Below are 15590 nucleotides of genomic sequence, written 5' to 3'. Positions count from 1 at the left end.
CAAATGCGTGTATGAAAATCCTTCACATGAATGGCAGATATGGAAACTCTGACTTTGTGATCCTTGGAGAAGAGCCTGAGGAACCCTACCACAGGATACAGACCTTAACAACTTGGAATAGGGACTATTACAGAAAGTGGACAAAAAATGGGAGGAAGGAAGTAGCTGTTTTTAGGTCTCAGACTAAGCTGAATGATGATGCCAAGGTCAGGACCTGATGTATTTTAGGAAGGTAAAACTAGCCTCAACTCCTAGCTTTCATTTCAATCCTCTGATGGCCTGTTTGAGTCTTTGTCCAAACCCACTCTAGGAGTATGCACAAAATATTGATAATTTGGGTCAGTAGGTCACATGGGAGCTGTATGGCCTTGTGCTCTTTCTTCGTAGCCAAGAAAACATAGGGCAAAGCAGCCCAGCTCCTGGAGTGTGTCCTACAGGCTGTGGCAGCGAGATGTAGCTATGCACCACCCTCCCTGCTCTGTCTCCTCCAACCAATTGATATCAAGAGCCTCACCTCTGTCTTGCTGATAGTCTCACATTCATTTTTCCTTCTCTGAAATCTCATTTTCTTTGTATCTTTTCATCCAACAGTTGCATTTAGCGCTCTGACATGTGCCCAGCCTCTGAAAGACTCCCATTTGCTAACACGTCAACAGTGTGTCTTTCCTGCTGAGATGAGAACAAGGTCCAGGACCTTCTTTACCAGGATTCCCAATGCCAGAGATGGCAAAAAAGAAAAAAAGGAGCCCAAGGACCATGAATAAAATCAGTATTTTGCAGAGAAGGATGCACAGACGCACACACACTCCCACTGACACAGCGCAGCACGGGCTAAGTCCAAGCAGGACACTCCTCTTCCCTTCCCTCCTGCTTGTGATGGTACAGGAAAACGGTACGATCAATCCCTCCATCAATTCCCTGACCTTGCTGTAAATGAGCAGAACTGGTGAGGAAAGAGTAAACCAAACATTTTAATCGGAAAACGCCATTCCCTTGAAACTAGATGGCTCTGCCCTGGTAGGTTGGTTGTCCTGCAGTTTCAGTGAGGGACATTCAGGCAGTAAAATATTTGTTGTGCCTTTCAAAATGAATGTCTGTGCCAGGTTTTTTTTTATTTTGCATGCCATTACTATTACAGAGGAAACTGGCATTGTGAGTCAGTCCTGCCCAATCAAAATTTTTTGGTTTCTAAGCTGAGGTCCCAAGTGTTTTCCCTGTTTAAGGTGTTGGGCTGGCAGGCCTCAGTGGACATGCACGATGATCCTGTATGTGAGCTGTCTGCTATCAGTGCCACCCTCCCTGATGACCCTGTTAGCAGCACCTCAGTGAAGCTGTGGGGAAGCCGAGGGTCTGGCCTGCCCAGGGCTGTGCTGTGATGAGAGCTAGCGCAGTGCTGGGGCCTTCCCAATGTCCCCAGCCCTGTCCCGGCCAGGCACTATCCCTGCCCCTGCCCATCTCTGCTCCCAGCAGTCCCAGGGAACTGCTGTCTGGATTGGCAAGGTGTCTTCAAACAAATCCCTTCACTGTCTGCTTTCTCCCTGTTGGTAAAAAAGAGGATGAATTTTCACACATGAGTATATGCATATTGGTTTTATCACTTCAGCTGTTAGCAGAGACCTCAGATATTTTGTCTCACCAATTCCAGCTCACTGAGCCTGTGCCTAAGCCGTACTTTGACTTTAGGCTCTGATTTTAATGGAGCTGAATATGGTGCCGTCTACTATTGGCAAATTATGGGAAGAAAATCCTCACTTGGGTCTGCCACTTACAGTTGCAGGAAAGTAGATAGATTGATTTTTCTTTTAAGAAAGCATTGCAAACCAGCTGCTTTTCAGCCTCCAGCTGACCCTAATCACCAGCAGTGACTGTTCTGCTCAAGCCCACCTTTTAGCAGGCACCTGATTAGAAGAGACATTGACTGAAGTCTCTCAGAAGAGGGAGACACTCTTTTGTTTTAATGGAGGAGAAACAACAGCTTGATATAGGTTAAAATGGGAGCTTTAGCCCAGCAAATGCCAGGCCCTTTGTAGGACTTCCACTGAGTGACCTCTTGTTGGCATGGGCACTGCAGGACCCAGCTCTCCTGCCCTGTGCGCGGGGCTGGCCACCTCCTCCAGAAATCCCCCCGCCAAGGCGGCCGTGCTGTGTGCGCCCTGCCCTGCCCACCAGGAAGGGAATGGGAGCTGTCTGAAGCTGGCCTGCAGTGCTAGGCAGGAGGGTGTTAACAGCATCTCCCAGGGCCACATGTCTAAACACCTTCCCCTCTCTGGGAAGCTGCTCTCCCTGACTGTGCTGCAAATTAGACAGCTCTTCAGGGTCATTTTTCCCCTCTTCCCTTTTATTTTATTTTTTATACACCTGCTTTCTTCAGCTGTGATGGGAATGGCTGGGGCTCGCCCACACACAGGCTCACAGCAGCCTCTCTGGAGGAGCACGTGTGCTCTCCCCGTCCAGCTCTGTCAGAGGCAGCATGCAGGGCCGGTGGGGGTGGCTCATGGGAGGACATGGCCAGCTGCCCTCCCCAGACACGGTGCTGGCTCTCAGGTGTCCCGTCTGCCTGCGCTGGCCTCCTGCTGCGGCCAAAGGATGCTGTCAGCTCCGGCCTTGTGCATGCCCATCACTGTCAGCTCCTCTCTGCAAAGGCTCGGCGCTGACATGCTGCTCCGCCGCACTGTGTGGGCCAGCACAGCCCCCGGGGTGGCTCGCTAGAGAGCGGGGGAGCTGGAGATGGGAGCTGTTCTTTGCTATTGCTGATGCTCCAGTTGGCCCAGCTGCCTCACCGTCGGGGAACAGCCAGCTGGGAGAAGGGAGCTCACCCCTACCACTCAGCAAGGAGGGCGTACAGCACGTCCTGGCACTGCTGGAGCAAACCCACCAGAGTCAGAAGGGCCTAGCAGACTTGGGAGTGACTACCTGCTCTTACCAGGGGAGGAAAGATGGAGGACAGGGCTTCAGTGCTGCTCCTTTGTAAGCATTTCTCCTTCCCTCCCCAGGAGCAGCCTGAATGTATCGCCAGGACCACAGGACCCCTGGCCAGCCTAGGGAGGGAGGGGGCACCGTGTTGGGGGAAGGACATTGCTGGCCTGAACCACATCTGTGGCTGCACTGCCAGGCAGGAACGCTGACCCTGATGGATTATTAACCTTTTCCCTGGTGCTTCAGGCCCCTCTTGCAGCTCACGGCTTGTGGCAAAGATTTAGTGCCAGGACAACTTGATATTTCGTGTCACTGTAAGCCTTGTGCTCCTGGAAAGCCTGTGGCAACTGAGGACATACATCCTTAGCTCTAGAAAGATGCTTAACATGTAGCTTTTAATCAGCTCTACCATGAAGGCTCGAGTGTGACACAATACAGATATGGTGAGGGTACCTATAGGAGCTGCAGGTATTCCAGGGATGAACGGGGAGACCTGGAGGCACTGGTGCATGGACCCAACACACACATGGTTTTCCTCCCTGCCTCCAGCAGAACAGTCTCCAAAATCATAGGGTTTGGTTCAAGTAGTATGAATTTGGTCTAAGTCCTATGAAAACAGGCAGATGCCAGCCTTGGGGACTCAGGAATACCCTCTGAGAGCCTATGAGTCACAGGCACTGGGGACTCAGAAGCCATTTCTAGTGTGTCGTGATGCTGCTGTTTGCTTGCTGGTTTTTACTAGATCTCAGTGGCGCGCAGCATGTCTCACACAGCACCTAGAGCAACTCTGGTTGGAAAAGGCTGTCCCCACTCCAACCCTCATCCCATTAAAACTCCCTTGTCCTCCACTGCTGCCCAGCCCCCGTTTTCAGGTCTGCCTGCAAACGAGCCAGGCTGGCCTGCAAAACAAAGCCTAGCCAGGTGGCCAGAACAAGCCCACAGCCATGAGCAGCATTGGGTTGGGCACTCAGGCTAATGCCCTACAGCTGGGAAAGGGCCCTGCCCTGGGGATGGAGATGGGAAACAGCTGGGAAGGATGGGGGACAGGCTCCAGCCTGGCTCCTCACAGCAAGCTTCTCCAGGTCTGGCTAGGTAAGAGGGGTGGTGGGGATTTTCATGTGGCTTCCTATCTGAAGCCCATCTTTTGGGGGGTGCTGGTGGCCCTCCCAATTCCTGGCTGCTGGGACTAACTGGGAAATGCTGAGCCCTGGCTCTGTGCTCCCAGTCCCCACTGGGGACTCTGTCTCCCCTGGCCGTGGCTGCCCTCTGCTTAGAGGTGGCCCTGGGGATGTGGTTGGACTGAAAGGGTTTGGAAGGTGCCATGTGCTGCAGTGTGTTGGTAACTGGGCTGTGTGCCCTGTCCTTGGGTCCCCTCAGTGCTAACAGGTTTGGGGCTAGGACTGGGGAGCAGTCCCCAGTTGCAGACAGCACTCCCCCATCAGCCCTGTGTCCGGGGGTGCCTTGTCCTTTCGGCTTCACCACCTTCCCTGCACACCCAGCCCCACTCCAGCAGCACTGGCTGCAGCAGCATGTTTTTTCCCCCTTCCAGCCATGGCTGACAGCAATCCCTCATCAGGCTGAGGTGGCTGCAGCTCAGTAACCCCACGTGTAACTGAGCCCATTGCAGCATTTGGCTGCTGGAGCTCACTGAAACAACAGCACTAGGGACTAGATGAAGTGCTGCAGGCCAGGTATTAACTGCTGAGGGAGCCCAGGCAGGATGGGCTGGGAAGAACCATGCTGGTTATCTAGCTGTGCTGGTGCCCAGAGCTCGGCAAAGGAGGACACCAAATGCTATAGGAAGGGAGGGAATGCAGCCAAGGGAGCTGCTGTGCCTCTAGCCTGGTCTCCGGGGTGTGGGGATGGTGTGAGGGCCCTAGGCCTCTTCACAGGAGGCTGGAGAAATGCAGTGACCTTTGGTTTGCTCCAGAGGAGCAAGAGCAGCCAGGCAGAGACAGAGGAAGATGAAAGGGTCCAGGTTGAGGAGGGCAAGACGTGGCCCAGGTGCTGGAGAGATCCTGCTCCCCAGGCTTGGCAGGGCCCAGAGCATTCTGGAGGTGGCCCTTCCTGGGGCACAGCAGTGGCACCCACACACGGGGTAACACAGGGGCAACCCTTGAGATTGAGGGGTGCTGGCAGAGGGCATATGGATGGCACCAGGGAGTAGTGCAGAGACCCTGGGGAAGGTTTCCCTGGCAGCTGCTCATTGCCCATACTTCAGTGCCCTTCTCCAGTGACAGGTTTTTTTTGCCACGAGGCTCCAAATCCTCACTGCAGACAGGGAGGAGATCAATAGGAGCAGCACAAGACCGGGGCTGCGCCTCATAAAACAGCACAGTGGCTGTGAGGAAACCCCTGTGCGGGAGGGAAGCCACCCTGGCCTCGCCATCGTCAGCGCAGAGCTTGGCCAGAGTAAGTGGATGCTGTTACCATGGTGCCCACGGAGGAGAAATGGGGTCTGGTGTTTTCCTCACGTACAAAGATGCCGGGATCAGGGAGGATGCTGGGCGGGACGGGGCTGTCAGGCACGCAGCCATTCCCGGTTTCCCCGTTCCCCTGGGGAAACCCCTCCCCAGGCTCTCCCTGGCCAGGGCACACAGCATGTGTCTGATCGCAGCCGGGCTCTACTGAGCCCGAGGACAAACCTCCGTATCCTGCAACCGCCCCGCCCCCCCCCGAGTGCTGCGGTCCCAGCGTTGGGCACCCCCACCCCAGTCCCCCTGCCCTGCTGCAAGATGGGACCTGGGTGTCTGCTTTAGCAGTGCTCTTGGGAGATGAGCTCTGGCAGCAGTCTCATGCTCCCTGCAAAAGGGTCCTAAGGTGGGGCCTGAAGTCAGGTCAGGGCTTTCCAACACACAGGCCTGAGTGTTCCAGCTCCGTCTGCAGCAGCCCTGCCAGCCCGGGGCAGTGACTGAGGTTACACATGGGGTTGCTCTTTCCTTTCCCCTCAGGTTTGCAGCTCAGGACAGAAGACCTCACCCTCTCTTCACAGAATGATGAAATTATAGGAGGTGGAGGCACAGACAGCTAGCCTAAAATGAAAGAAGGGAAAAAGGGACACAGCAAAACCTCCAGGTAGAGGAGCCTGCAGCAGTCCAGTGAGTGCTCTTCCCTTGCCTGGAGCCTGCTAAGGGTGAGTACTACTGATTTGGATTAGGTTAATGCGTGATGATTTTATTGCTACATCTCTAGCATGTCTCATTTAATTCTCCCAGCCTTTGCAGTGATGGGGTTGCTGTGGGATTATTCTAACCAGGGCTGTCCTGTGTCTGGTTCAGGTGGTGAGGATCTGCAGATTAACTAGAGCAGTGCTACATCATGTTTCCAGGGCTGGCAGTGGTGTTACTGGTGCATTTGTGTGTTGACTGTTGTTAAACTGCCACCAAGACCAACCTTTGTGGGCAGAGCGCCCTGCAGCATCCCCTTAGCCAGTGGCCATTTGGCAGCTGACTGAGGGTGGGATGTCCTGAGGCAGCCAGGCTGGGAAACAGAGAATTTCCTCCTAGGAAATTACCAAGGAAAATTAGTATTTGCTCTAAATTGCAGCCCTATGGGAGCCAGCTGTCTTGGCCATTGTCCCTACAGCGAAGAAAGTCTGGAGGAAAGGCAGTGTGTGCTGGAAGAAGGTGGGGAAACAGGAGCTGAAATTGGGAAGTAACTAGAAAAAGTTAATTCTCATTTGCTAAAGGATAGCGAATAGGTTATTGTCCTAATGCAACTGCTACCAGCCCTGCCTGTGGAGGAGAAATGAGTTGGGCACCTGTGCATGTAGGGGGTCCTGATCAGAGAGCCTCTCTCAGCTGGCGGAGAACACCCACCCCCCAGTAAGGTGGCCCAGCAGCACTCTGAGCAGGCTGAATCCTTCTTTGCTCCCCCTCACTGGGTTTTAGCTTATCTCCCTGGCACTCTATCACATTCAGGCTTTTTCTGCCTTTTCAAAAGGCAGGTGGACAGTCTGGATCATAGAATCATGGAATCGTTTAGGTTGGAAAAGACTTTTAAGATCATGGAGTCCAACTGTTAACCCAGCACTGCCAAGTCCACCACTAAACCATGTCCCTAAGCACCACATCTACATGTCTTTGAAATACCCCCAGGGATGGGGACCCAACCACTTCCCTGGGCAGCCTGTGCCAGTGCCTGACTACCCTTTCGGTGAAGAAGTTTTTCCTAATATCCAACCTAAACCTCCCCTGGTGCAGCTTGAGGGACTTTCCTCTCGTCCTATTGCTTGTTATTTGGGAGAAGAGACCAACCCCCACCTCGCTACAACCTCCTTTCAGGTGGTTGTAGAATCTATGGGTGTTTGCCACCCTTTCACTCTTATGGTCATGTTCTCATTGCCACTTTTCCACATTATGCCTGCCAAGGGTTGGCTTTCCTTTTCCAGACCTGCTGATCCTGCCTGCTGCCTCTGCCCCCGTCAGCCCTGCATGTTTTCTTGCTAGGATGATTATCCCCTTGACTTCCAGGGTGTCCATCGCTCTGGAGAGCTGGCAGGCTTTTTTGGAGGCAGGAATTTTGCTGTGCCTGCTTATGGAAGGTTCTAGAGAGTTACACTGCAGCTCAACATTTGGCTTTTGAGAGTCACACAGGCTGTATGTGTTCACAGCCCTGTGTAGTAAGGGGAGACGTAACCTGGCTGAAGCCTGTGTTGGGTTAGGGGAGACCTGGCCCCACAGAAAAGTTGTAACCGTTTTTAACGTTTTTGGTAAAGGCAATTTAGTTAAATCATGTTGAGTCCCTACAGGAATACTTTTATTTGAGACAAACAGTGATTTCCTGCGAGTTAGTTTAAATCCAGTCTCAATTCACCTTAGGACAGGAGGCTGCTCTTAACAGGGAAAAACCTGCAAGCGTTGCAGTGTTATGTCAAAGGTGTTTGAGGCAACCCCTTCCTTCTGCGCTGGAAGCCAAAGCGCTATCAAGGAAAGCCACAGCCAGGCACGCAAAAACCTATAGTTTGCAACTTGAGTTCTTTACTACTGCTACTAACAAGAAAGCATCGCTAATGTTTGTCTCCTTAACCTAGGCTGAAGAGAAACAATTTATTCTCTTCCCGGTGGATGCAAACGCGGTGCAGGCGGGGGTTTGCGTTGCGGCTTTACCAGCGGGCACCGCTGCCCTCTGCTGTCCCCGTCCCGCGGCGCGGCCCCAGCCCCCGCCCTCCTAAACCGGGCTGCTGGATACACGCCTCCCGAAACCCTCACCCTTTCACCCGCCGTGATCCGGGGAGCAAACAGCACGGCAAACCATCGGCACTGACTAACCTAGCGAGAAATACCCTTTTGCTTTTAAAGCTAGAGGTTAGTAAGCAGAGGGCAGGGGTTTTTGCTGTATCCACCCTGCCGGCCTGCGTCTCGGCTGTCCCTTCTGACCCTCCCAACTTCACGATTCATGTCTTTCCTCTCCTGTACGCATACACGTGCACGCACCCCACCGATTCTAGCATGGCTGAGAAGTCCCTGACCAGCTGCAGGGTCATGGCATCCCTTCAGGATAATTTTGAGGTCCAGTTCCCACCCGAGACCTCCATGTGCTTGCACAATTTAAGGAGTGAACAGAAGGATGCGATTAGCAAAGGGGGGCCGGGGGGGAGAGCAGGGGGTGCAAAGCAATGCAGTAGCCGGTATTCCTGTTTGCAGAGGTCAGGATGAGGAATGGTCTAATGCTCCCAAGAACACGGGACACAGGTAACTGGGGAAAGTGGCTGGCTTGCAGAGAAGAGGCTGATGATCAGTGTGAGCCTCTAGTATTGAAAGAAAGAGCCTGGAGTTAGCATGAGGGTAACAATAAGGGATATCGATTACTGCACTTTAAAATCTATAGACAGAAAGCGCTATATTCAAAGAATTATAGTATTTTTCTGTGATTCACTGGTTTACGAAGGCTACTAAATGTACTTTGATTCAAAACCCTTCCTTCTGATGCTTGCTTGTTAGCAGGTGATACTTGTGCTATTGAGCTTTGAAATGGAGGGGAGTTAGCCCCAAAGACACTACGTGTTCGGCGTCTGCACAACGATGGGGGGGAATAAGTGTTCCTCTTCTTTCTCTGGAGGACACAACCTACCAAACCACAACAAAAAAGGTGCACGTAAAATTCCAAACCTCATCACCATACTGATTAAGAAGAAAAAAAAAAGGTATAGGAATAATTAAAAAGAGAACAAACTCTCCAGGCAGACCAGAATTTGATTGAATTAAAAAAAGTGTATTGGATGTCCAATACAAAATAATAAACATGAAGTTATTAAAAAAAGCCATAGAGTATACAGCAAATACTACAGAAAAGCAAAAAAATTGTACAGAAAGGTAGACGTCTACAGCAGTCCTCAAAATTATTCTACATGAAAATCATAAAACAATGTACAGGTTTGGTTTTTTCCCCAAATGTCTCTGAGGGAAGCTGTCACTTAACAGCTTGACTATGACACTACAAGGATACACAATGTTCCAAATTTAAAATCACAGGATATGTAAGAAAACGTAGCATTAAAATGTGAAAAAGTGCAATACAGATTGTACACTGAATTGAATAAATGTTTTTTTTCGTTTAACCTTAAAAAACCAACTTTGAACAGTTGTTTTATCATTAAAAATATTCCCCCTCCCCAAATTCAATGACAATAGTAATATTCATGGTGTTATACATAAGTAATATTCACAAAGACCCACCAGCGAAGAATACTGTGTATGTACGATGATATTTCTTTGGGTATAGGTAAAAAATAGGCAAAGGAAAACATATCCCCCCCCCCCCCCCTTCAGGACAGGGTGTGTATTTTATTATTAAAGTACATATTCTGTAGCTTATTTTGCCCTGCATTGTATTGATTAAAAGTCCAAACATCAATTATCCAGGTGGCCCACGGTGCTCCAATTCATTTGATTCCTGCCCCCCCCCCCCCGCCCTAATAAATAAGCCCAGCAAATGTCCTCGAAATGACAACACAAAAGAGTCCAGGAAAAGAAAGGAAGTAAACCTACAGCCCAAACCCCTGCTGCTCTCCAGGACGATTCATTGGCTCTCCCTTCTCTTAGTGACAAGGACTATGAAAACGGGCCCAGAGCTTTAGCTTTAGTCAAATGGATAACAGAAAATAAATGAAGCAAAGATATATATATTTTTTTTAAATTTAAATTTAAGCAGATTACAGTATTTCCTGTTAATGTTCCAACAGGTGCAGCTATCTAGCAGCGGCACTGTGGCCTACAGCAGCAGTGCCCTGCACCTGGAACGCCTGTTACCTGCGCATCCTCCATCGTTATCGCTGAGCTTCCGAGATCACAAATCTGACCGCTCAGGAGGAACTGATTCTCCATCTGAATCACCAGTAAGTTCTGAGTTTCCTTTCATCTTAAAAGCAAAATTGCACATGAGTTTGTTAGGCAGCTGGGTATTGGGTTTTTTTTCTTTTTTTTTTTTTTTACTAAAATACAGTCGCTCTTCTTATGCCATTCCTCCTCATAGAGTATGGCAGAGCCAGGCAATCATACAAGGAGAAAACAAAACCCCTTTTCCTTCCCCTCATCTAGGAGCTCCCTTTTAACTTTCCTTCCTTTCTAGACAGATATGTGAACCGCACCTGAGTCGCTAATACTGTTTTTCTTTTCAAATGGTTTCAAAAGTGTAAAAAAATACATTTTTGCCTTGCTTATGTCTCTGAAGAATCCTTAAGAGAAGGCTTCTTGTTTAAATAGCCTGGGATAGAGAAATTGCACTGGGGTCGGACTTGCTGCTGAAGGATCCTGTGGACACGTAGTGTTCTCAAAAGCATGATATGGTGTGTTGCTGATGAGAAGAGGTCCACAGTTCTCTGCTTCTGGGAGGTCCAGGTAGCTCAAACCTAAGCACCACCAGCAGAGAAGTGTTGTGCGCTGTGCACCGCTGCCTGTGCTAAGTTCTCCATGCTGAATGAGCGCTCAATCTGCACTTTAAAGTTTCATGGTGTGATCTTTAAACTAACAACAACAAAACAGAGCACAGTTGCCAAAATAAGCTGTAGTGTCATCTAAACATAAGGAACCCTACTTTACAGGAGGAATTTTTTTTTTATGTTTCTAAATGAGACTCACTGCAATTCAGTAACCAGACACAGTATGCTGTAGTTACAAGGAAGGACGGTACAGAAGATGCTTTCATTTTCTTCAGTCTTTCGAGTCAATGTAGAAAGACAGGAAAACAACAATAATGAAACCTCCCACTGGATCCCCTCCCCTTCCCCATCTACTTTTCCCCACTCAAAATATTGAAACTGCACAAAAAGCGACAAACAAGCCTTTCAAATTACATTTCAATTCAAACAGACTGGTAATCTCACAGTGATGAGAGGAGAAAGTCAGGCTTTTAATAATTATAATATAAAAATAATAAAAAAAGCTTACAAATAGCAGTGCAGCATCCCAAAAGGCCATGGATTAACTGCCAGAAGGGGACGTAATTATACGCAGAATAAAAAACAAAACAGAACAACCCACGCTGGCAATGAATTTTCATACACAATAGAACAAGCAGTCAAACGTCAGTCTAGGCTGTGGAAAACAACAGTTTATCCCTTTTTTTTTTTTGATTACAATATTTTTTCCTTTTTATAAAAAAAGATAAAATAAAAACACAAATAAAATTGTACATAAATGCGAATGTCCAACACTGAAAAGGCAGGGCAATCACACCACTGAGACAAAACCTGACCAGAAAAAAAAAAAAAAAAAGGTGAAGTCCACTTTTTTCCTTTTGTCTGGATGCTAGATTTCAGCCTGATGCGTCCCATCCTGCATGGTCTCAGCAGGTAAATGGAATTCAACTTGGCAATGACTTCATTGCAAGATGATGACAAGAAAGGTCATCTCTTTTTGACCAGCTGTAGCACAAATGCACTGGTTGCTTTGTTTGCTTTCTGTGTATGCTCTCATGTGCTGTCCCTCTTTCTGTTTTTTCTCTCTTTTTTTTTTTTTCTTTCTCTGTACAATTCCTTGTGTTCCAAGGCTGAGTCCCAAGACTTGTGAAACTGTCTGGAGTCATGTCCTGGTGAAGGTGGTCATGCTGTAGTGATGGCATTAAGGTCCTTCATAAGTCCTTCCAGGTGGGCCATCTCTTTGGTCAGCTCATCCGGTTCATAATTCTGTGGGAGATGTAAAAAGTTATTGACAAGGTGACTTGCTTTCTTTAAAGAGGGACAGAATAAGAAATAAGAAGAAATGGTCAGTGATTCTGCTGTAGATTGTGACCCTGACACATGAATAAGCAGAAGCAGATTTATCAACAGTTATAGGAATTAATAACTTCAAACAACTCTCTATTTTAAGTGCAGATCTTTTTGCAATAGTGATTCATAGTTTCACTGATTTTTAAGACTGTGATCACCTTATCTCCTTTCCTTGTATCAATTCCTGCTTCAAGAGAACAGCTTCCTTTGAACAAAAGCAGATATTTTAGAAAAATCTTCCCAGCTTAACTGGAAAAAAAAGGTCGAAGGAATTGCTTCAATAAAACTGTTTTGCGAATCATTATGCTTGCTAAAGATCATACTCCATTTTTAGCCTCAATTGTCCAGCTTCATCTACATTGCATTGATAACAGAATTACGATAGCTGCTCATATATGTAGATAGATACCATGAAGTAGTTCATCTCAAAACCTTTTCTAAGCTGACCAAGTCTTTCCCAGTACTATGTAGTTTTCAGCCCTTTATGTTCTTGGAGCATTTCTCCAAACCCTCTTCACTCTCTCAGCACGGTTTTCAGAGAAGGTAAGCCAGGCTGCACGTGGTATTCCAATACCAGCTCTGCTAATGCCAAATCAGAAGCAACAGAACTCCCAACGTGACCGTTTCTGCTGTATATATTTAAGGTCCATTATTAGACCTTCTGGCTAGAGTCTAATATTAAAGCTACCGCTCAGCTGATTGCATACTGTACAACTGGAGTCCTTCCCAGAGTGGAGCCCTCAACCCTGCCTGAGATCTCACTGCCTTTGCTTCTAGATACAAACCTTTTCTTTCATTTAAACAGCAGTGAATGCAGCAGGCACTTTCCAGTTTACCATGCAATCTAGGTTGTACCAGAAAAGTTGCCTCTGTCCCGTGTCTAACGCATTAGCTGCCAACTATTGACAATGATAAATAGCAGTGAGCTGGAAGTTCTCATACTCATTCCTACAGGCTCTCATAAAAAAGCAGAATCAATTCAAATCACTATCTAATCCTAATTTTTAAAACTCATAATTTAACTAGCATTTAGTGTCCTGTAGTGACTTTATATTGTACTAATTTATTAATGGCTATATTTAAATATTACAAATTTGTTGATGAATAAACTGAGTATATTTGTGGTACCGGTACCAACCAAAAAAAAGAATAAAGTAGGAGTGACAACTAGACAGAAGGGCACCAAATCAAGCATGCATAGAGTTGCTAGACGAGTGCATACAGAAATAAAATCAGGAGCGTGACAAAAACAATGTGACAAAAGGAAAGGACAATATGGAAACAAGAAAAAAAAAGAAAAAATAATTCAAAATAAGCATTTCCTGTAGCAGTAATAAAATAGCTAATACAATAACTTCTTGGCTTGCAGTTTGAAAGGAAACAGCTCTTCCAGTGCCTGACACCCAAAACATCCTCACTTCTTAAAAGCTATTTCCAAAGAAGCCCAACAGTTGCATTTTTCCCAGAAAGTCAGAACACTTTCATACAAGTATCTAAAAACATACTTGGGCTGATGGCTTTAAACATTTTGGCATTAATGCCACATTTTCCATCTGCAGTGACACTTTGGATGCTCTGCAGCAGCACAGGAAGCTGCAGCCGCATGACTTTAATAGGATCCAGGCACAGTGTGCTTGCAAACCAGACAGAAATAAATGACATCTCAAAGCGAGCATGAACGCAACGTCTTAAGCTGTACAGAAGAGCAAACAGCACTGTTGGAGGCCTTCAGCTCTGGGAACAAAGATGCTCTTTACATCAAGATAAGCAGGCAAAAAACAGATGTGCAGGGCATTCCTACAGCTCCAGTATGGAAGCCTGCATATAGAAGCCCAAGTCATAAACCAAAGCTCCATTAGGCGCTACATACTGTAAAGAATGAAAAGACTACTGCTATAGATGCTATCTGTCTTTAATCTCCTCTTCTTGTAATTGTGATAGGCTAGCAGAAACCAGAAGCACTGAGCATCAGTCAAGAATGGAAATCTCAGAGAACATTACTCTATGTTCAGCTAATAGCCTCAGTTCAGCCAAAATGCTGCCAAAGGTTTTTCAGTTTTTGACTGAGTGGGCCTTGTAGACTGGAATAGATGGAAGCACCGCATCTGTTTAGTGTTGTGTGATTAGGAATAAAGGTATGCTCTTAAGTAATTTTCAGATTTAGAAGGCACTACTAGTACTTGCAATTTAAGTGCTTATTCTCTGAATTTACTGCCTTGTGTAGAAGGTATTTGCACTAGATATTTTTATATGGGTTAACAGGCAATGGCACTTGGTGGAAGGCAGAAGCCTCATTATCCTCTGCCTTTGAAAGTCTCTGTGCGGACATTAATAAAGTTTACAAGTATCATATAAAGAGAGATTCACCACAGTTTGACAAACACTGCCAAAGAAAGCCACTGGCAGTGTAAGAGTACCTACGCCTTCCGAGTCCTCAAGCATCCTGGTGGTCTCCTGCACATCAGGGGCACTGGGAACTACCACTGGCATAGGAGGTCGAGTTCTTCCTAAAGTCCCAATTGACGCAGTCTTCACCGAGTGAACTGGATGGTTAGGAGCTTAAAACAAATTGTTATATAGTTATGCCTCAGTTAACTAGTTCTTTTGCCTATTCAGAAGTCTCTTGAAAGTAGGAGAATAAAAAGGATGCTATTAGAGGAAAATGAACACTTCAAATTATGGAGTGCTGTTTGAAATTTTGTTCAGTTTATCTATGTACATAAAAGAACAGGGACTTGAAAATTATACCAACAAAATTCGCTCCAGCCTCTCTCATATTTCCTTTGATGCCCAACTCTACCCCTTGCCCCTTAAGGAGCTTCTCTCATTTTATTCTTAAAATCTCCTTTTTCTCTTTTTGGCAAGCGCGTCTTGCCGGTTTTCCCCCGCTCACCTTGCTGAGTCAGTAATGGTGTGCTTGGCAACGCAGGGTCATACGTGGAACCAGCTGGTGGAACTGCTGGCACCGCAAAGCTCTTCAGCGGGTGGGAAGGACGGACATGTGCCGTAGGGAGGTTCTGAGCCGAATCCTCTTCTTGCGCATTAGCCAAATAAGACCCTGTGGCGCTTTCAGGATCCTGGTGGTCAACACACGTCTGAGATGAGGAAGCTGGCATGGTGTCCGTGCTAGGTGTGTTTCGAACAGATTCTACAACAGACAAAAAAAAAAAAAAAAAGGTGGTTTCTTTTCTTTAACAGAAACGTTCCCTGTAGTCAGATGGAAACAAAAGTAGTGTTTGCAAGCACTTTTTCCAAGAGCGCTGTTATAAGCCAAGAAGTGAATTCATAGATTAACTATCTGTGTAGCAAATAACACCAATTCTGTGTAACTGTCCTGTTTTGAGGAAAAGGCAAGGGCTGTCTAATAACAAAATAAGCTTGAGAACGTAACAATTCCACAGGCATAATACCAAATCAACAGTTTTGCACTGAAACAGCTGCATGTAGTAAGACCTCTGATAAACAG

General features: G+C 47.2%; 1 protein-coding gene across 11 annotated transcripts in view; it reads right to left on the bottom strand.

Annotated features, from left to right (window-relative positions):
• Window positions 1–9108: 9108 nt before the first annotated feature.
• The window catches only part of NEO1 (neogenin 1), a 220275-nt gene continuing 213793 nt past the window's right edge, over window positions 9109–15590 (bottom strand). For 10 of the 11 annotated variants that reach the window (XM_087744386.1, XM_087744395.1, XM_087744387.1 and 7 more), the window contains 3 exons: window positions 15018–15272; window positions 14546–14682; window positions 9109–12040 (listed from right to left, as the gene is read on the bottom strand). In XM_087744386.1, coding sequence (XP_087600512.1) covers window positions 11957–12040; window positions 14546–14682; window positions 15018–15272 — 476 coding nt within the window. In that variant the 3' untranslated portion in view covers window positions 9109–11956. Of the gene's footprint in view, window positions 12041–14541; window positions 14683–15017; window positions 15273–15590 lie in introns of all 11 variants that reach the window. The other variant, XM_087744390.1, reaches the window with a different exon arrangement.

The sequence above is a fragment of the Nipponia nippon genome, unplaced genomic scaffold (assembly GCF_047370975.1).
Source record: "Nipponia nippon isolate SJK-2023a ecotype South Korea unplaced genomic scaffold, ASM4737097v1 scaffold_9, whole genome shotgun sequence".
NCBI classification, from domain to species: Eukaryota; Metazoa; Chordata; class Aves; order Pelecaniformes; family Threskiornithidae; genus Nipponia; species Nipponia nippon.
The sequence above is the reverse complement of the archived record's forward strand: the minus strand, read 5'-3'. Positions and strand labels throughout refer to the sequence as shown.